The sequence below is a fragment of the Anser anser genome (assembly GCF_964211835.1).
Source record: "Anser anser genome assembly, chromosome: 2".
In the NCBI taxonomy this organism is placed as follows: domain Eukaryota; kingdom Metazoa; phylum Chordata; class Aves; order Anseriformes; family Anatidae; genus Anser; species Anser anser.
In genome coordinates, this window is record NC_139721.1 from 34820588 (window position 1) to 34843169 (window position 22582).

At 38.2% G+C, this 22582-nt stretch overlaps 1 protein-coding gene across 2 annotated transcripts; it reads left to right on the forward strand.

Moving 5' to 3' along the window:
* The first annotated feature begins 5642 nt into the window (after positions 1-5642).
* On the forward strand, positions 5643-21650 carry LACTB2 (lactamase beta 2). 2 transcript variants are annotated; one of them, XM_083823280.1, is made up of 7 exons: positions 5643-5926; positions 7078-7241; positions 8586-8712; positions 10863-11041; positions 16755-16903; positions 18443-18524; positions 20620-21650. In XM_083823280.1, the coding sequence occupies exons 1-7, from the start codon at positions 5805-5807 to the stop codon at positions 20661-20663; spliced, it is 867 nt and encodes a 288-aa protein (XP_083679406.1). In that variant the 5' UTR covers positions 5643-5804; the 3' UTR covers positions 20664-21650. The 2 variants fall into 2 exon arrangements, with proteins under 2 accessions (XP_083679406.1, XP_083679405.1); XM_083823279.1 differs by having other exon boundaries at positions 5658-5926; positions 7078-7280.
* Positions 21651-22582: the final 932 nt, after the last annotated feature.

A 22582-nucleotide genomic window follows, 5' to 3' on the forward strand; every position in this document is an offset into this window, starting at 1 on the left:
AGACGTGGAGGGGCATCACCCTCTGTGTCAGTGAGCAGCTGGAGTGCATGGAGCTCTGCCTGCGGATGGACGAGGAGCTGACAGAGAGCTGATGGGTCAGGAGTAAAGGGAGGGCAGGGACAAGTGACATTACAGTGGGGTCTGATACAGGCCACCTGACCGGGAAGACCAAGCAGATGAGGTCCTCTATAGGCAGATAGAAACAGAAGAAAAATAAACTACAATATAATAGTATATATAATAACAATAACAATATAATTCTCTGGTAGAATTTACCTTTGGTGGACAATATTTCCTTCAACATTGGACTAAGCTTTTCCAGCAAATTGAAAGTCAAAATATGATGCCAGCATAAACCCATGTAATCTTTCCCAAAAAAATACAGTGATACATCACACCCATTTCTTGTATTCCCCCTGGCCTTGCATAAAAAACACCGGAAGGCAGTGGACCACTGTTCTTCGTAACCTTCACTTCACTGGGAGCTCAATCGATGAGACTATAAAAGTAGCTGCAGACAAGACAAGGCTGTGGCAACCCATCTGTGGACTACACTACCTACATTTAGCAGTTTTTACCAAGACCACCCTTCTCTATGAGTCTGGGACAGATGTGAAGAGCAGGTGACCTCCAGTAAACATAGATTTCTTTTAAAGTCTGAAAAATGTCCAGTGATCTAAGTCAATTATTACTATCATTCTTTTAAGTATGAAAGAATTTTTGGTCATCTGAGATATGCATTCTCTCAGAATCATAAAAATATACATAATTTTGTGGCATAGCATTAAATACATTATATAATGAGTTTGTTATGTAGTTTTAAATTCTTATAATTCCATCTCAGCTTTTTAAAATTTGTAAGAGGATTTGCAAGCTGTTTGCCCAAATGGTGACTAAGCTCCTGGGGCTTTAAGGGAAGACGTCTTAAATCAGCCAAGTCACACACTCACTGCTGTGACCTTTGCTATTATTAAATAAATGACACAAACTCTATACTACAGAGAGAGAAAAAGAGAAAGAGGTTTACGCATCTGATCCTTGGACTGCAAATCAAGAAACTCGTGAGCTAAATTACTGCCTGGATGATTTATTTGTTTTCTAGCGATTGAAGAAAGCCATTTAAGAAAGCACATCTCTACATTGTGACAAAGCTCCTATGGTATTCAGTACACATCTTTATTTGCTTCTAAATGGAGATGGAAGGACCTTTTTTCTCTGCTTTAATTAGTGTTAATGGGACATCGGATAGTGTATCTTTCGAATAGCTGACTTTTTTTCAGGCATCAGAAACTAAGATCCTCACTAATACTAGCATAGAAATAAACAGGATGAAATGATAACCTGAAACAAACAAACAAACAACAACAACAAAAACAGGATTTCTGGAAATTTGTTGTGTAACAAACATGTAAAAAAAAAAAAATGTAACTCTTTACATTTGATATTTAAGCTTTGCAGTCAATGAATGTTTTTGCTGCTGGTATTAATGGATGTTACAGGATTTAATGCATGGCTCGAAAGAGTATATTGGTTGAGGACTTCACTTCAGTATGATAGCTTCCCCTGTTTCTCTATAAGTTACTCCAATATTGTACAATTTACCAGCAGTTTTCTATCACCACTGCTAATTTGTATGCTGCTACAGCAGAACCTTCAGTCACCTATCCAGTGAACACAAAAGTTGAAACTGTATGGAGTACTTACGCTCTGAGCAGCATTAACATATAGATTTTTAGGAGAATCTCACAGAATTATGGAACAGCTGAGGTTGGAAGGGACCTCTGGAGGCCATCTGGTCCAAACCCCTGCTTGAGCAGGGCCACCCAGAGCAGGTTGCCCAGCACCATGTCCAGGCAGCTTTCGAAGATCTCCAAGGAGGGAGACTCCACAGCCTCTCCGGGCAACCTGTTTCAGTGCTCTGTCTCCCACACAGTAAAGTGCTGCCTTGTGTTCAGAGGGAACCTCCTGTGTTCCAGTTTGTTCCCATTGCCTTTTGTCCTGTTCCTGGGCACCACTGAACAGAACCTGGTCCTCTTTGCACCCTCTCTTCAGTTATCTATACGCATTGCTGAGATCTCCCTGAGCTGCCCCTCCTGCAGACTGAGCAGTCCCAGCTCTCTCAGACTTTCCTCTCACAGGAGAGGTGCTCCAGTCCCTTCATCATCCCCCCTAATAATCTCCAACAAGCCAGCTGGCCACTGGCTTTCTACACGTTCTACACAATGCTGACAGGCAATGTAGGCATCATCTCATGGCCTACATCCCCCCCATGCAAAATGTCCTTTGCTTCTATTTGGTTTAAGGTCTTTTTACTTATCTCTACCAGGTATTAAGCATAAAAGCATAGTGAAACTCAAAGAAAAATACTACAAGTACCAAGAAAGAGATACACATCTTCCTAAAAATATGTTTTATAAATAGCAGTGAGGTGTATTAAAATACCATGAAAATCTAACAACCAAAATTCTTCTCAATAAGACTTTCAGACACCACTGCCTATGAAGATGATATAACTATCTCAAAAATTGTTCTTTGTACTACTATTCAGTTGATTCAATTACCACAGAATTACATGCTTGTGCTTAGATCTATTAGACTGTTCCACAGCCACAGTGGAAAAGCATTTATTCTCAAGTAGTGTGCCTGAAAGGGGAGAAAGACAAGTGCCAGGACTCAAAGATTTCTTGAGTGCTGAAAATATAAACAGTGGCATTGCGGGATTTCCAAAATTACCATACTGCGTTTCATGTATCTAATCGTTGTAGAAAATTAATCGTACACCAAATAACATATTGTATATCACCAGCAATCTCATTTGAGGTTTATTGAAACACAGCTTTTTATTATACTTTATTTATTCATTTATTTATTTATTCTGGCTAGTCTAACATTATCTGCTTCAGAATATTTTTCCCCTCAAAAATTTGTATTAATAGCGTAAAACAACTTAACCAAAATAACAACTTGAGGCAATGCACTCATATTTCTTTGTACCACATTAGAGAGTGTAATAGCAAGACTTTCAGTATGTCCCTATTATCCTCTGTTTTATAAGAAACATCAAACTTTAAACCGGTGAGCTTGTGCAGGAAATGAAGATGACAAACAAGGAACTTGGAATTAATTCTCCAAAGGCACCCACTGCTGCCACCTACAGACGAAACAAATTCAGAGCTCCTCCCCAATAATAGAAAATTTATTTTACTACACCATATTAATTAATAGTAGTAAGTATTCCCCAGGCAACAGGTCTACACTTCCCCCAAAAAAATCTTTATTAATACAAAAACAAATCTGTGATGCTAAAAATAACTGGTAACTTACTACTTCTCAGTTATCAATTATATGTAAAACTTCAGGTAAATCATTTTAGAAATCTTCCTAACATTTTCAGAATTTTCTTAGAAATAGAAAACCACTGAAATACTCAATTTAGTTTTGCTTAGCTAGTACCTTCATTTAACAGCACAGCAACTGGACTTTACCTAGTGAGTGAAAATGAGTTGAATGTATCATCAAACCAGTATACACATGTGCTGCAAAATCAGCACAATAGAGTACCTCAGGACTGAGTAAGTTCAGATCTAGTCATGATTTCTTATAAAGCAATAGACTAGGAAGTTATATGGAAGATACTGAAATATTGTGTATAAGGGTGTCTTTTTTATTCTGGTAGCACACATACACAGAAAAAGGCCTCTTTCCTTCAACATAAAGCATCCTTTTCTGCTGTCTCTATTTCATGATTTGATGAGCCTGAAAATAAAATAAAATAAAATAAAATAAAATAAAATAAAATAAAATAAAATAAAATAAAATAAAATAAAATAAAATAAAATAAATAAAAGCAACATTTGGTGAGGAATAATTCAGATAAACCAAAGAGCTCGGCTTGAAGGCCTAAAGATAGGGATGTCCAGTATCTGCACTGTGGTTCGGTTGCTGTCTATGGCTTTTCTGATGGCTAGCAATTAACAACTGCAATCAAAGTCCATGCCCAGGAGCAGATATTTTTAATTGCTGCATGATATAGGCCTGCACAACATGCTGTCAGCAAGCCTCTTGTGCATCACAAAACAAATTGGCTGAACGGGTGACGGCAAAGTAATGCATACTGTTTGTGTAGCTGAAGGGCTGGTTAGCACTTTTAAGTGTACCACCATGCAGCTAAGTTAGCACTGATGAAGCGACCTAGAGGCAAGCACACTGTTGGTGCTTGGACAGTGAAGATGCAGTGCTGCTGTCTGACCTGGCAGCTGAAGGGCACCATATGTTCTCCGACCTTGTAGGACTGCTGGAAATCTTGGGTTGTGCGCTGACACTAGCAAGTGCAGCATGGCGAGGCAGGTAGCTGGGCCTGCCTCCACTGCCTCCCTGCCAGGTGCCATCCCCTGCCTCCCTGCTGCCCAGGAAGCCAAATACGTCAGGCGGATCTGTGGCAGACTGAGAACTTGCTATGGGAAGAGGAGAGACATTACATTACAGTGGGAAACACCAGTTTGTCATAGATGGGAAGGTGCAGACCTTTATTAGCATGTTGAAGCCTTTAATAGCTAATCTCCGGGCATGTATTGCATGTTACTTGCCCACATTAGGGTATAAGCACACCAAAAAATAAATAAACTTTGAAGTTTCATGAAGTTATGAAGTTCTGTTGAAGCCATGAAGCTTTGTTTTTCAGTTCCATGCCACATTCTGAGTTGTTTGTATCTCATAATACTTTTGGAAGTTTGCCTCTCAAGATTGCATTTGAGGATATGCACCTCTTCAGAAAGCACAAGGAATCTGTCCTCTTCTGCCCATGCAAATCCTAGAAATGGCCCCAGATCACATTTATTTTCATATAATGAGAACTTAAGAACCATTTAAGTGAAAAGAAAAAAAAAGTGACCATGAAACACTTTTTTGTTTTGTATCTTTATTATCACTTTAAAATGTACATTATTTATAGATAATATATTATTTACCTCTACGTGTTTTAACTATTATATTCTAGGTAATATATAGAATCATTTATATGTATAAACAACCAGATAATGTTTGAAAGCAAACCTTGAAATTGGTGACATTGGTAGTAGGGTGATGGTTGGACCAGATGATGGTTGGATCAGATGATCTTGAAGGTCTTTTCCAACCTTAATGATTCTACGATTGTGTGAATATTGTTAAAGGTGCCTATGTTAATATTAGCTGCATTAATTTCAGGTTCATTTTTCTTTATCCTTCTTTTGCAGGTACTTCAAGGAGAGAACACGTGTGCTGGAATGTCTCTAAGAATGCCAGTTGAAAAGCAATTCATCAGGAGTTTCAGAGAAGGCGCTACGTATCTGAATAGGTGAATTGCAGCGTGTGTTGCAGAAGGTTATTTGCAAACATGACATTACTATTTGTATGACAAGGACGAAGTTTCACAGAAACGCCGAATGGCAGAGGTGGGAAGGGACCTCTGGGGGCCATCTGATCCAAACGGCCGGCTCAAGCAGGGCCACCCAGAGCAGGTTGCCCAGCCGCATGTCCCACAGGTGACTTTAGAAGATCTCCAAGGTGCAGACTCCACAACCTCTCCGCTTCCAGAGTCACCACCACGAAGCCAGCGGACGCCGGGCTCCCCTCAGGGCCGTCCCAGGGCCCTGCGGAGGGCGGAGCGCGGGCCGGGAGGCGGTGCAGGGAGCCCAGCGGCTTCCGCCTCGCCGGTGTCGCCGGCCGGGTAGCCTTCGGTGCCCGTGAGGGGAACGGGGCCGGGCCGGGGGTGGCGGTGGCGGTGGCCGTGGCGGTGGGGTGGGGAGGGGATCGTCGCGGCGGAGATGGTGTCGCTGCTGCCGCGCATCGAGCGGCTCTCGTCGCGCGTGGTGCGGGTGCTGGGCTGCAACCCGGGGCCCATGACTCTGCAGGGCACCAACACCTACCTGGTGGGCACCGGGCACAGGTAACGGCACCGATCCGACGGCGGGGGAAGGGGACGGGGACGGGGCGGCGGCGACTGCCGCCGCCCCGTCCCCGTCCCCTTCCCCCGCCCGCTTTGGGGCCCGTGCGCTGCCTCCGGGGAGGGAGACGACGAGAAGGGGGAGCCGCCATCGGGCTTGTTCCCCGCTCCCTGACGACCTTTTAAAGAATAAAAATTAAAAATTTTAATAAAAAAATACCATTTTCGGAACCGGGCTCCCGGTGTCGAGGTCTCGGCGAGCCACCCTTAGGCTGAGGGGGAGTGGGCGGGCGGCTTGCCACAGGCCTCGGCACTCCCCGTTGGCACAAAACTGGTCAGAGGGCACAAAATTGTGGGTTTGTGGACCAGAACTCTGAGCCCCTTTGTAAACGGTGCTGTCATGAGGCAAAATGTTATAGAGGAAAGAGTCTTGGATATATTGTTTTGTGTGTGAAAGGATAAACCTTACCTCTCAAGTATAGCAAGTCTCAAACCCTACCTGTCAAATATAGCAAGTTTCCCATTAAGGAATATAAAATTTGAAAGTTTAGCAGGTTTGGAAAAAAATATATATATAATATATCTAAATATATATAATACATTATATACATACACAAATATATATATATATATAAGCTGAGGGAAGCCTGCCTTCCTGGACTCCACACAGTTCTGTGTGGAGTGACCCAAGCATCTATATCCTCCTGATGCCAACCTGATCCCAATAAATGAGTGCAGAGCTCCCCGGTTTTGCCTGCATTAAGCTAGACCAAATCTAGCAAAACATTGCCTTGATTATGGTGGGTGGGTTGGTAGCTGAGCTGCGCCTAAAAGCAGGGTTCGAATGGTGGCGCGCTCAATTAATTTGAAAAGATGCTGGAGCCAAGATGGTTCTGTGTTAGTGGTGGAATTAAACTGTAATCTGATAATTCATAAGGACTGAGAATTAAAATAATGTTAAGTGGCTTTTAACTGGTTTAATGATTAAAAACTCGTAGTAAAATTTAGCTGGAGATACCCATTATTACCACAGTTATATGCAATGTCATTATTTTGTTTGTTTGTTTAACATGATTTAACTCATATGAATACTCTGAATTCTCTGTGTTCTTTTGTGTGTTTTCTCTTTTTTTTTTTTTTTGGTCCATATGTAGAAGAATCCTTATTGACACTGGAGAGCCAGCTGTTCCTGAATACATTGGCTGTTTAAAACAGGCACTGTCCGAGTTTAACATCTCAATTCAAGAAATTTTAGTGACACACTGGCATCATGATCATACTGGTGGAATACCTGATATCTGCAAAAACATCCCTGGTGGTAGGCCAGAGATTTTATATATTGTTGAATATATGTTAGGTATGTGGCAAGAGACAAGTTTTGTATAGCTCTTCTATGTGCATCAGCTGGATTATTCTTCTGGAATATCCATGTAAACCACATGTAATTTAACAGAACTATTGTAAAGTGTAGAATGAGAGCAGTGAATAATTTGAGTATCACAGTTGAAATACTACATTTTTTTCTTCAACACCTGTGAATAACATCATAGTGAATTTTTCTTACAAGTAAATAATAAACAGTTTATACGTTATTAAAAGATGTGAGAAAAGCTTGATAGTCTCTACATTGACAGTAGAGAAAAATAGAAAAAAAGTTCCTTTCCAGACTGACAGTAGTGACAAATTGACTATTACTTTTACTTGTGTACGTCAATAAATAATCTCTGAAAAAGAAATATGAATAACTGCTATTTCATACAGAAGACCATAAGAAATTGCTGACAAGTTCTTAGGCCTCAAAACACTTGGAGAAGATAGGGACGTTTACAGATAAGTTCTGATGTAAAATGTGCATTGTGTGTTGATAAGCAGTAAGAGACATTTCTCTTTTGATATCTGAGAAGAGAATAAGCAATAAGAATAATGCAGCTCATCTTAGTTCTGTTGGACTTTGTCACTGGCTTTTGTAAAGTTGTAAAGTCATCGGGTGTTGTAAAGTTGCCAGATGCACGTCTTCAGAGAAGCCTGGGCACTACTGGAAACAACATAGGTGTCTGTGAGAATTTTGATCCTGTCAGCTCCTGAGTGTGACAGTAAAGACTTGCAAGGGATATAACTGCCTGGTTTCTAGGTTGCCATCCATACCAAGGCATTCAAAACATAAACATTTCAGAATGATAGACACTGAGGGAAGTTTCAGGGCAAAAAGGCTCCATCCGATGTTAAATAAACGTTGAATAGTGCTTCTGTGACTCATAATGTAGAGCTTGAGCAACGGAGTCTTAGTGCTGTTCCAGAGACTTATTTTTTGGCTCTTGATGAGTCAGGAAGGAACAACATTTGCAAAATGTAATAATTATTGGATTTTTTTTTTTTTACTAATTTCACTCGTGCTTTTTCATCTTCAAAATTGCTGCTGGTACAGAGTACAGTATATCAGATTTAGAGTACAGTAGTAAGACTTCACTACTCTGTAACTCCAGAAGGTTGTTTAATAAACATAAAATTACTGTTCAGAATTCCTTGCTTCAAGTTTAGCAGTGTAATAGTGTGTAATGATTAATGGTACATCTACAAAGAGTAAAAGTAATTCTGTGGAGTTAACTTCGTTAGCGACAAATTTAAAATACGAACCATTATTTTCTTTGCTTCCTTTAAACAGACTCTGAATATCGCATCTGTAAGCTTCCTCGTGTCCCTGACCGTGAAGAAATAATAGGAGAAGGAAGACATAAATATTCATATCTTAAAGATGGGGATATGATACAGACAGAGGGAGCCACGCTCAGGTAAACACTAATTTCTGCAGCTTTGCTCAATCACCTTTTTCTTCAGAATTCTGGCACATATATGTATCTTAACTTTTAATGATTGGTAATCCATACATCTGATCCTGTCAACATTTACTCTTGTAGGCTTCCTATCCTGATCCAGGAGGATATGCTTACCCAAAGAAATTGTTCTAATGAATGGGTATTATCAGGAATCAGCCTTTAGTCTTTGGCCACGCCAGAGAAGTTAAGAACATTTCCCTTGAAAAATAATTCCTTAGGAAAAAATCATACAGGATTTTATGTAATTTCTCATTACTCAAGTAGTCATGATGTAAAATTAATACCTTTGGGGATGTTTATGTTGTAAAGATGGATAAGGTAAAATATTTCCAAAGGAGACATTAAAAAAAGTAATATTTAACATTAAAATGTTAAATTTGAATCCTTTTACCTGTCAGGTTCTTGCAGGGTACCAGTTGGGAGAAAATTCTTCCCAGGGAGCACATTGCCTGTCTTGTTTGCATGAATGAGTCTGAAACGAATCCCACCCTCTGTCACACAGGCATCAAAAAAAATCATTGATCATTCTGTCTCCAGAATTCTTTCATCAACAAGGCATTACTCTTCTCAGGACAAATTTTGCTTGTTTTCTTCAGTTTAGATGTGAATCATATTCCACTTGCAGAATATTTATTTTTTTTAAGTTTAAAATAAAATACACAGAGTGGGCATAGAAATATTGAAGACATAACTACCGTAAGTGTTTGGACATAATCAACTTACAGATGGAAAACAATTTGACTCCAAGCAAGGCGGGGGTGATATATTTTGGTGTTTGCAGTTACGCAACCAAATTTTACGCTTGGTTAAAAGCAAATAATCTCAACTGGTTGTTTAATCGGTACTTTAAGGATAGATGTCCATCCCATTGGTTCTAAAATAACAATATCTGCATGTTACATTTCATGTTGCAGTTAGCAACCTTCAAGTTTTAAAGGAGGTGTGCCAGGGTGCATTGGGTTCCTTTTTGTTTGTTTTTAACAAGTTAATAATGAAATTTCCAGGTGAAGTTTCATAAGGAACTGGAAGATACCACCTCCCACAAAGGCAAGGTGTAACCTATCAAACTGATTTTATGTTGCCTCAGCAGGGCAACATACTCACATATTTTCTGCTGAACACCATGTTCCGTAAGAGCTGGGAGTCGTTGCAACAGACAGTGGTGTACCACTGGTCTCCCAGCCCTGCACTGACTTGGCTGGGTGCTGTTTAGCCATGGCTTGTACACCGTGCTTGGCACCAGCTCTGTAAGTTCATAGTCACTGTTTTGATGCAGTGAATTTGATTGATTCTATTGAATTTTAGCAGTGATGCTGGTCTAAGTTGCATGTTTTCAGCTTGAATCAGAAGGCCTTCTGTCTTTTGAAAACTTGTAGCGCAAGGACACTGCAGTGCAGCTCCATAGCAGCTCGGGTATACTATACACGAATAAACTGGTGATCTCTAACGCGGTATTCATTCAAGTCGGGGGGTCCTAAGTCCATACCTTTCAGATGTTTCATGACTTGCACATAGAACAGCTAAAAGACCACAGTTCCTCGTATTTTAAGGTTCTACTCCACTGTGTCATGGGGCCTTCAGGGTAAAGTAAGTTTTGGGAGACAGAATTTTATTTGGTTTGGGTCCAGTAGTACACAGTGAATTTCCAAAAGAATTAACAACATCACCCTTACCCTCTTTTGCCAGGTACAATATATATGTCATGAACTTTACACTTCTCAATCTAGAAATAACGTGATTTTTTTCTTTCTTAAAGTATCAGAGTAAAGCCCTCTGTACCACAATTTTTACATGATTAGCAAGTTACCTTAATGTACTTTTATTATGATGTGTCATGTAATTCAGCGTATATTAGTGATGATGAAAACGGACTGTAATTAGACAAAATGATATCCTGTTTACATTGACCTTCTGAGTACTACACTTTTTCAGACTTTCAGTCTGACTTTCTTGGTACTATACTTTTTCTCATTCTTGTTGTAGGCTACTCTGTTGGTGTATCATTTTATCATTATTTGTTTCTACCTTCTGAAAATGAAGCTAGAATTTCTGTATGACTGGTATATGAAAAACTTACACTTTTGTTGTTCTTCTTCTTTAAACAGAGTTTTACATACGCCTGGGCACACTGATGACCATATGATTTTACATCTAGAAGAAGAAAATGCTATATTTTCTGGTGACTGTATATTAGGGGAAGGAACAACAGTAATTGAAGACCTGTATGATTACATGAAAACTTTGAAAAGGCTATTACAAATGAAGCCAGATTTAATATATCCAGGTTAGTTGTTCTATTTTTAACTGCTATATATTACTATATAAATTGTATCTCCTCTAAGAACCTGAGAACTCTTACTACGTCAAACATCATTATTAGTGTCACAACTACGGTTCATTACTTAATGTGCTGCTAGCACTAAGCTATGCTGACTTAATGGCATGAAGTTTTGTAAGACTTACAAATCTTTCAGTGATAGATGTCTTTCTTTCCTGTGGTTTCTCCCGCTGAGGGTGAACCTTGCACTTCTGTATTAAAATTTAATAAAAAATTCTGTATTAAAATTTACTGCCGTTAAAGACAACAAAAAATCCTTTTACAAATACATCAACGCGAAACGGAGGACTAGGGAGAATCTCCATCCTTTACTGGATGCGAGGGGAAACCTAGTTACTAAGGATGAGGAAAAGGCTGAGGTGCTTAATGCCGCCTTTGCCTCAGTCTTTAGCGGCAATACCGGTTGTTCTCCGGACACCCAGTGCCCTGAGCTGGTGGAAGGGGATGGGGAGCTGGATGTGGCCTTCGCTATCCATGAGGAAATGGTTGGCGACCTGCTACGGAGCTTGGATGTGCGCAAGTCGATGGGGCCGGATGGGATCCACCCAAGGGTACTGAGAGAACTGGCGGAGGAGCTGGCTGAGCCGCTTTCCATCATTTATCGGCAGTCCTGGCTATCGGGGGAGGTCCCGGTTGACTGGCGGCTAGCCAATGTGACGCCTATCTATAAGAAGGGCCGCAGGGCAGACCCGGGGAACTATAGGCCTGTCAGTTTGACCTCAGTGCCGGGGAAGCTCATGGAGCAGATTATCTTGAGGGTCATCACGCGGCACTTGCAGGGCAAGCAGGCGATCAGGCCCAGTCAGCATGGGTTTATGAAAGGCAGGTCCTGCTTGACGAACCTGATCTCCTTCTATGACCAAGTGACGCGCTTGGTGGATGAGGGAAAGGCTGTGGACGTGGTCTACCTTGACCTCAGTAAGGCTTTTGACACCGTTCCCCACAACATTCTCCTCAAGAAACTGGCTGCTCGGGGCTTGGACTGGCGTACGCTTCGCTGGGTTAGAAACTGGCTGGATGGCCGGGCCCAGAGAGTTGTGGTGAATGGAGTCAAATCTGGTTGGAGGCCGGTCACTAGTGGAGTCCCCCAGGGCTCGGTACTGGGGCCGGTCCTCTTTAATATCTTTATCGATGATCTGGATGAGGGCGTCCAGTGCACCCTCAGTAAGTTTGTAGATGACACCAAGCTAAGTGCGTGTGTCGATCTGCTCGAGGGCAGGAAGGCTCTGCAGGAGGATCTGGATAGGCTGGAGCGATGGGCTGGGGTCAACTGCATGAAGTTCAACAAGGCCAAGTGCCGGGTCCTGCACCTGGGCTGCAACAACCCCAAGCAGAGCTACAGGCTGGGAGATGAGTGGCTGGAAAGCTGCCTGGCCGAGAAGGACCTGGGAGTATTGGTGGATAGTCGGCTGAATATGAGCCAGCAGTGTGCTCAGGTGGCCAAGAAGGCCAACGGCATCCTGGCCTGTATAAGAAGCAGTGTGGCCAGCAGGTCGAGGGAAGTGATTGTGCCCCTGTACTCGGCTCTGGTGAGGCCGCACCTCGAGTACTGTGTTCAGTTTTGGGCCCCTCGCTACAGGAAGGACATGGAGGTGCTAGAGAGAGTCCAGAGAAGGGCGACCAAGCTTGTGAGGGGTCTGGAGAACAAGTCTTACGAGGAGCGGCTGAGGGAGCTGGGCTTGTTCAGCCTGGAGAAGAGGAGGCTCAGGGGAGACCTCATCGCTCTCTACAGTTACCTTAAAGGAGGCTGTAGAGAGGTGGGGGTTGGTCTATTCTCCCACGTGCCTGGTGACAGGACGAGGGGGAATGGGCTAAAGTTGCGACAGGGGAGTTTTAGGTTGGATGTTAGGAAGTACTTCTTTACCGAAAGGGTTATTAAGCATTGGAACGGGCTGCCCAGGGAGGTGGTGGAGTCACCATCCCTGGAGGTCTTTAAAAGACGTTTAGATGTAGAGCTTAGGGATATGGTTTAGTGGAGTACTTAGTGTTAGGTCGGAGGTCGGACTCGATGATCTTGAGGTCTCTTCCAACCTAGAGAAATCTGTGAGAATCTGTGAGAAAAGCATACAGAGGCCAGGATCTTTTACTGTAGGAACCATAGAGAAAATTGGGTTTACTTTTATTAAACTATCCATGACCCTTAATGTTAGCCTGGAAGAGAAAAATAATACTTGTTCTTTTGGTCCTCCGCAGCCCTAAGTACGCTGCCAATGTGGGTAGCTTTTGTTAATAATGTTTGTGGTAGTGTTCGTAGTAGTAGTTAGTAGTAATAGTGTAGTTAGAAGTAGCAATGTTAGTTTTTTAGTTGTGTTAGTAATGTCTTTGAGAGAGAGGTCTGTCCTTTGCAACACAGATTAATCACAAATTCATCTTGGGAGGCTGCAGAACTGTCAAATGGTTATCTTAGTTAATGACTTAGCTCAAATTTGAACAAGAGCCAAGAGGTCGAACATCATGTTCTAAAAATAAATTGCTGATTCATTCGGTCTGTGACATTGCTTTTCATTTTTTCTTCTTATCTCCCCCAAACCTTGGGAATGCATTTAATTTTCATATAAGCCATGTGTCTATTTGACAAGATTGGATTTTAAGAATTCATTATGTAACTAAGGTTTAAGCTCCTCATTTTCTTTTCAGAACTACATCTCAGGATTTTTTCAGACCTTTTCCATTTCATCTTTTTCAACTAGCCATTCTGAGTGACTCTCTATTCTCATTTCCGTCTTCCTCCATTAACCATCTATGTTTAACCTACATTGCTGAATCTCTTTTGTGTTCGTTTTTAAAATATACTTCTTCTGAAGTAGGTGTTCTTTAAGGGCTTTAAGATCTAAGATCATAAAAATGCTTAGTTTTTTTTTTTTAAATGCTATTTAAGAAAAATACCATTCTATGTATTCCATGGATGTGGAGGCTGACACAGAAATAGTATTTATAGTAATTGACTAAACTAGCAGTAAAACTAAGAATATTTTAGCCTCCTGAATCTCAATCTATTGATGAATGAAATGTTCTGCTTTCTTAAATATCTGGAAAGCATAATCTGTTCCTTTATTTGATTACTGTCTTCCAAAACCCTATATCCCAAATTCTTCTTGGTTTATCGGTTTTATCTGCTGCCTTTCACTTCTTCTTAGTCATTATTTATCTAGATTACACATTCACCAAGGTTGAATATTTGTCCCACTTATCTGTAACTGTTGGCTACGCTGTTGTACATGTGTTCATGCTGTACTTGCAGTTAGGAAGACGGTAGGACATTGTGCATTTCCCTTGATAAGTAGCTAAGCGTTGAGATGGTTTGTAGCTAGCTTTGTTTCTTTATCCATGCATCACAACATGTACATACAATTGTGTAAAAGATAACTACTACCAAGTCAAAACAATTGTTTATGTGATTGGTATGTACTACAATAAAATAATAACTATAGCAGAATGCAGTTTGTTTTACCAGTCCATTCTATATAACCTCAATACTTTAATCTTTTTACAGTTTTAGATCTTCATAATTCTTGTATTGTCTCTTTTCCCTGTCCATGCTTTAGCACTGACATTGCAGTCTGAGAAATAAACGTAAGAGAGCATGAATTTTTACAACAAGGTGATTGCTGGCTAGGTGTTAGTAGCAGAATTGGCCAATCCTTCCCTTTTCATGTTTTGTTTGGCTGTTTGTTGTTTGTTTGTTTTTGTTTCTAATTGAATGTGGAAATTACTTCTGGCAAAGTACTCATTGCAGTCTATTTTCCTGCTCATAGTTAAGAATCTTTGGGAAGAGAAAAGGGTGTTTTAGCCGCCAGAGGGCTCCCTAACCTGTAATAATAAACAGTGTTACTTGATAATACAGAAAAAAATGGTAGTTAGGAGTCTGTGCAAGATTTCATGAGCCAATTATTTTCTTCACTTTTATTCTTTGTGTTTTAATTTCTCCTGTGTAAACTTAGAGAACCTGTGTGTCTTCACAGGGTGCTATAAGAATAAATACTTGCTGTTTGTGATCACCTGAAATATACAGAGGTCTCAAATAATATGAAGCTGTCTGATGCAACATCTAAGTTAATATTGGAAAGATGGTTGTATTTTAAAAGATCTGTTTAAAATTCTCAGAAAAGCTTTAAATATATGTGGATATTAATTTATTTGTGAAATTAACTACACTGCTGTCCCTGAAAAATGACAAAGTGAAAGATCCACATCTAAATTTAGTACAAGCTTTCTGACATAGTTTTAATATCTGTATGTGCATATGAAATGGCAGTAGACCATGTGGCATAGTGAATTCCTAAAGGGTGGATTCATTTGACACTTTTTATTACACAAATATTTAAATCATGAAAAATTGTTTGCTCATTTTCTATAAGCTGCCTGTCCTCAGGCAAAATAAGCCATAAATTAAAATGTCTTGAAGTTAAAAACTCATTTAGTCAGTCAACCCAAAACTATAAGCAAAGAATATAATGATTTTTTAAATATAGTGAATAAAATAAATTGATTTGGATGATACATAATAATTTCTAAAAGACAATTATTTTTACAGTAGTTGCTGTCCTATTCATTTTATAAAAAAAATACTTAGAGTTTAGTCTGGCAGAGATGGAAGTTGCTGCTGCTACTTCAGGTGAGGTGTATGAGGAAAAAACAGGAAACCTTGCTGTAAAAAGCATGTGATAAATATTCATGCAACACTGCAAGTAAATTTGTCCATAGGTGAATCATAAAGTTTAATTTGTGCGCACGTAACTCCCATATCTGAAAAATATTTTGATTTCATCTGTTATTTATTGTATCATGAGGCAGTTTTTCGTTTTCCACAAAGGCTAGTGATTTATCAGTTAAGCCTTATTCTAATTTTATTCAAAGACCTATCAGTATGTTGAATGGTTCTCATCTGCCTCAGTAAGTCCAGGAAAAAGCATGTGCATTTTTTTTATTACCCAGCCAGATCCACAATGATCTATATGTAACCTTTCTTGTGCATCACTTCTTCCTGCCCTGGCATGTTTGGATTGTCTCACTGATTTTTCTTCTTTCTTTTTTTTTTTTAATTATTATTTATTATTTATTTATTATTTATTTATTATATGTACAAACATATGTATGTAGGAGAGTAAAGTATAGCGTGTGAGTGAGTTGTGAAGATCTGTACTGGAAAATTTATCTGTCACAATGTTACTTCCCTCACCTCTGTGTTTGCTGGAGTTAGCTACCCTCCACAACAGGAACAATAGTACAATACAGGAGTCTTTGCCTCACCCATTACTCTGTAGAGACCAGTATCAGTTTAAGTCATCAATATCAATATTCTCTGGAGGGTGTGAGTCAAGCAGAGGTAATATAAAAACCTGATTCTCAAATCTATTGAGTAGTAAACTCCTTTTTCCATTTTTTCTTTATTGACCAATCTTTATCTAGGTCTTTCCTTGCTTTCCGTATACCATTGGAAGTATTCCTTTTCCAAATTCAGACTTTTTAAGATCTTCTAATTCCCCCTTTCCATCTTAATCCTGTTCAAGTGCAGAATGTGATGCAGACACTCAATTTTAGTCTATTTATATGAAAAAAAAAACCTACCGTAGTTTACATAAGAATGAGTCAATTATTCGATAGCATACTTAATTCCAAATGTAAGTAATATTGCTTTGGTATGTGTGTTTCAATTTAGGTCATGGCCCAGTAGTACGTGATGCAAACACTAGAATTCAAGGATACATTTCTCACCGAACTGCTCGTGAAAAGCAAATTCTGGATGTTTTCCAGAAGAATGTTGGAAAATCATTTACATCCTCAGAGCTCCTAAGTTTAGTATACAAGGTAATTCTTGATTAAAAGATTTCAGATTAAACTAAAGAAATTGAGGTTATGTTCATAAAATAGTGTGTGACAGCCTAAGTATTTGAGTGAATATCATGGTGCCTTTTTAAAAAGAAGAAGAAAAAAGCTTTAAAAGATTTCTGCTTGTTCAAAATGCACGTGACTGCCTTGGATTGGGACCGACATGATTCTTAAAAATTTCTTATTTCACTATTTAGATGGTCCTAAATTCTGTCTCGTAGGACCAAACAAAAATACAGTTTTAGTGTTTTGTCCCAAGCAGAAATTACGAGATGACTGTTAATTGTTGATATGTCAAAGGGTGTTTGGAGACAGATTGGTTGGAACATTTGCTTCCTAATTCATCAGCCTACACTTTCACAGAGATGGATATTGCTCTCAGAAGTCGGGTAGATTTGGGCATCGTTAGACAGGCAAAAAAGTCATTGTTTGCAACTTCATTCCTCATGTAACCTCAGTAATTTGAACATGTGGTGTGGGGATTGTCCCTTCTAGCAAATAGAGTTCAGAGAGATGCAGCATTAGCTTCAGAAGATGTCATAGTTGACAATGGCTGTGGTGTGTGAACAGGTCTATAACAGCTTCACAACTCGTTTTTTCATGGTTCTACTAATTCCCAGATTCCAAAGAAGTGACTACAAGTCACACTGAACATTTTGAAGTGCTGATGTACCATTATCTGTGGCTGTCTAGCTCCTGCAGTTTTCCTGCTTGAAATACTGCAGTTTTTAAGTACATAGCCATTCACGTGTTTCTGTAAATCAAAAACCATTTTTCCTGTCATTATCAGATAAGAGTTTTTTTTCAGTACTACTAAAGCTTTAATGTAAAAAAGGTATAATCTGTCAGAACTTTTTAAAGATTTGCAATTTACTGAGACAGTTTTCTAAGGATTTCTTCTGACAGACTCGTGTAATTTGGAGAAGAACTTTTGTAATTTTCAAAAAGGAGTTTTTACTTAGATTATGCTGGAGAAAGGAATTTTGAGAAATATTGTTCATTGTTACTTACTCAGCACTGAAATTTTTTAAGATACACTTTGTCCTCCTGAAACTGTTTGCTTACTGATTTACAAATACTAACTGTTAAAGGACTTTTAAACTCATGCAAGTAGTATCATGAAATAGAAGTAATATAGGTATCTGGAGAAAGGCCTCTTTAAATTTGTCATTAAAACCTGTGGAAAAATGCTCAGCTACACCAACAACCCAGTGCAGACTAAGTTCAGTAGAACACAGTCTTTGAGTTGGCCAAAGTCTGTATAGTACAAGTGCATGATGCAAAAAATAAGAACAGTAAACAAAAATGTCTTATTAGGCTACTAGTTTAAATGGTGCAAAATTGGTTTACACATTCCATGCTTTTGTCGCTGTAAAACTAACTGAATGTTCAACATAGTAATTCAGAAGAGGAAAATCTATGTTAATAAGCCACGATTTCCATATATTGAAAAAAATCATTGGGCGATATTGAAAGATATTTAAACAAGTACAAAACTCATATTTGTATTCCCCTTAGGACATTCCTGAAAATTTACTGCTAGCAGCAGAAAAAAACCTCCTAGTCCACTTGAAGAAGTTGGAAAAAGAAGGAAAAGTGTGTAAGTTGTGGGTAGTGGGGTTTAAAGACAGTCATTTTCATTTTGATTTTCTGTGTAATGTTTGTTGTGTCCTGGTTGGGGGGAGCAGGAAGAGACAGAATCTAATTAATAATATAAATAAGATTAAATTAGTGTCTTCTAACTACACCTTCTGTTTATTTTAATGATAAATCAGCTGATAGGCTCAGTATTGTTTGAACAATAGAGATTTATTTTTTTTAATAATAATAGTAACATGATTTTTATTCCAAGAAAATAGATTAAAATCGTGCAAGCAGTTATTTTTATCAAAGTTTGGAAAATAATGGTTTTAAGCATACTTTGTAGAGAATGCCATTGACGCTTACCGACATGATGCTGCACCAGCAGTAACTAAATGTGATCTCAGTTGTTGGTTATTGACATACATTATTGAGCCTAGACCTACACGCTTCTCCAACCTGGCTACACAAGATTGCTCCAGGGTATCAGATGCTATGGATTAAACTTATCCCTTCCCTTTCACTGCTGGGGTAGCTCAAGCAGCAACATTTTCTGTTTAGATGAAATAGTGGATAAATTAACTTTCTCTTTACAGGTAGACTTGCAGTCTTTGATACAAAAGACTGTGTGTGTCCATCTTAAACGTTAAGGAATTGATTTGTCTGAGGAAGCTAGTGACTTTCATCTCTTTAAGCCAGTTTTGCTCAGAACAACTTTTTCATGTTTACTGGACAAAAATCACTCAGTTTTCCTCAGAAATCACCTTTGAAATTTGAAGAGACAGCAGATAGGGAGCTTCAGTCAGATAACTGTTCACAAAGTAGCAACAGCTTGAAACAATTATAAAGTTGTAATAACTAGAGGATATACTAATCAGAGGAATTGATTGTGGTTCCTTTAATTAAGTTGGAGGTCCTTGATTTAGCTGCGTACTCCAGCTTTCCCAGAAGCACAAGAATTGCCTTTTAAAGTTTTTTGGTTTGGTTTGGTTTTTAATCTTCAACTTGTGCTCATAGAGAAAGAAGAAAGCAATCTCATCAGAACACTTAGGAGTTTCTTGTGATTATCTCAACAGTGTGGGAACAGTTGCTAACTTTTTCAATACAATCTTAGACCCAGTTCTGTAATACACGCTTAACATCATGTGACCGCTGTTGGTTTTTCAGTTCAAATTAAGGACATCTGTTAAGGAAAACTGATTCTATTGGTTCTGAGCATGTAGCGTAGAAATGCTTGCATACTCACTTTACATGCTCATTTGGCTTTGATACAATGTCCTTACGAGCCAGTCTGAGTTGCAGTATTTCAGGTTTTGTTCTCATTATGGAAGACTTGAGCTGCAGTCATAACACTGTTTGCTTAATTTTCACAAAATATTTTCCCAAAGAAACATGTTGTCAGTGTTGGTAATAAATGTGACAGCCGTATTCCACTGTTACTGGAGAGCTACACCATGCAAATTATGGCCATATGCTGTCTGCTGCAGTCATTAATTCACCACTACATTCTAGGGATTGCAGTTTATGTGGGTACATAACTTTTAAAGCTACAATTAGGAGTGATAACTGCCTTTAATGATTTACTTTTCTCACTTCAAACAGAAAAATAATGCCTTGTATACAGGAGCATGGCACAATACGTGCATTTAACTTTCTCCTATATTTGGATGATTGTCATTGTTTTGCATTTTTAAAAGACCGTTGATGAAGAAAAAGAAATAATTTAACTGTTGCTAATTTAGCAGCACTTTTTTTCTCTCAAGTTCATAAATTTCAGAAAATGTAGCAAGTGCTACCTCAAATTTATTAATAATCTTGAAATGTTAATATCCTGAACTTAAAATAACTGTAGGATTATTAAACCCTTTTTTATTACTCATGCTTTATATCACTAGAAGTTACACTGTGATACAGATAATGTTTATTAGCTTCCATTAAAATTCAGCATTGGCCTGAAGGAGAGTATTTTAATAGAAAAACTGGCGGTGTTTAATTTAAAAAAATGGTATGTACAGAAATGTACACGTGTACAATTAAGGTTGAGATAGTCTAATGTTTATACGCAGCATGTAAGTGTTAATTTGTGAATAATTTGGTCTTTTTTTTCTTAACAGTACGTGATGCATCTCCCAACTTCAGATGGAGAAACAATTTATAACTTACACAAGATTGCTCAAAAACATTCTCAATCTGCACAGTTGCTGCATGAAAAAACAGAAAGATGATTGCAGATGACATGTAAAATAAAAATTAATTCTTCTTTCATTTAAAAAAGTATTAACAATTTTAAAGCAATGTTATAGTCAGTTAAATGATAATTTTCATATTCTACTTTATGGGAATTTAAAAATTTATAGGTACTGAGGTTAATAAAATAGAATGAATGTGAAGAACTGTATGTTACCTCTGTTATAAAATGCCAAGCTTTATCGTTGGTCACAGAAGACAAATAGCAAAGTCTATTATATTATAAACTTAATCAAAGATATAAAAAATCTGTAGTAAAAAGAATAGAAAAGATTTGACACTAAAGTTGTTTTCATTTTCCTGTGCCTTTCAAAAAGTGTCTTTTTAATAATTTACCTGTAAATTCTAAAAAACGTCCAATTTTTATTAACAGGTGGAAATGCTGTTTTTCCTTTTTTTTTTTTTTAATTTATGTGCCTGTGCACATTTTTGCTGGTTACACACTGCAATGTTTTTTAACAAATGCTGAAAGTACTTCCAGACTTCTCTGTTTTCTCAGGCAAACATGATTTCTGTGAAATTCATTCAAAGTATTCATCATTAATTTTAACTACATTACATTTTAAAAAAATGCACAGAGTTAGGACAGACTTAAATTCTATCTTCTAAATTTCATCTAAGAAAGGGATTAAAAAGCTGTGTAAATTGACATACCTATTGTTCACCATATGAGGTTAAGTTTTTCTATCACTTTATAACTAACAAGCTTCAAATTTTGCTATTAACTCCATTTAAACTACAATTATTTTAACTAAAGGTTGTATTTGATTGTAAGATACTGTATAGTGTGTTAAAATGCAGTGTTTGAAGATGAATTTTAACTTAAGGTTCAGTTTTCCATGTAGCTTAAACTTTCAGAATAATGTATAAATATTTGCATTACTTTGTGTATTTAAAATGTGTGAGTTTCTTATGATTTATACACTCTTTTAATGCTGGTCCAACTTAAAAAAATGAGATATGAGATGTTTAAAGGTACCAAAGACAAATTCAAGGAGACAATACCGAAGACAAATTTCAAGGACCGAAGGTCCTTGAAAACCTTTTAAGTCCAGTCCTGAACCTTCATTTGTGCTTGGGTACTTTGAATAGGCATGGCTTAAGAGTTTTCATTATCTTATGAAGTTAATAGCGTTTGCTCTGATATCTGAGCCAGATCCAATATGAAAATATACCCAAGAACAGTGATCCAAAGCTGAAAACATATTCCGAAGTAGTAACCAAACCACTGAAGAGGGGAAGTGTTAGCTTTCTGCTCTATAAAATCACAGAATCACAGAATCATCTAGGTTGGAAGAGACCTCCAAGATATGATGCTTTTTGTAAACTTTCTCCATCTGATTTTCAACCACATCGTGATTTTTGCTTGCTTTCTGTGCAGTGCCATTTTGAAGTCATTTTCAGGTATACTGTTCTTAGTTTTTTCTTCCTTATGTGTTTTCTGTTTAATTTTCCTACTTTCGTATTTTTCATATTTTATTTATATATACATATACATAGTATAAACATAAAATATAAATATATACTTTTGTGTTACTTCTGTATGTTCTGTCTTCTAGTACAAACACTTTATTTTTTCTTCTCCTGCCTCCCACAAACATTGGTTTTTCTCAGTTCTTTTTGGTTTGTTTCTCTCTTCATAATTACTCAGAAGCTTTCATGTAGACTTCTTGCCATTAATAATAATTATTTTTCTGTAGTTACTTCATGAATGTTTGCTTACCCTTTTCATTGCAAGGAATGAAAAGGTAATTATCATCACTTCTTTTTTAAAAAGCTCATTCACATGCTCTGAATTATGACATTTTGCACAGAAATATAAGTGGAATG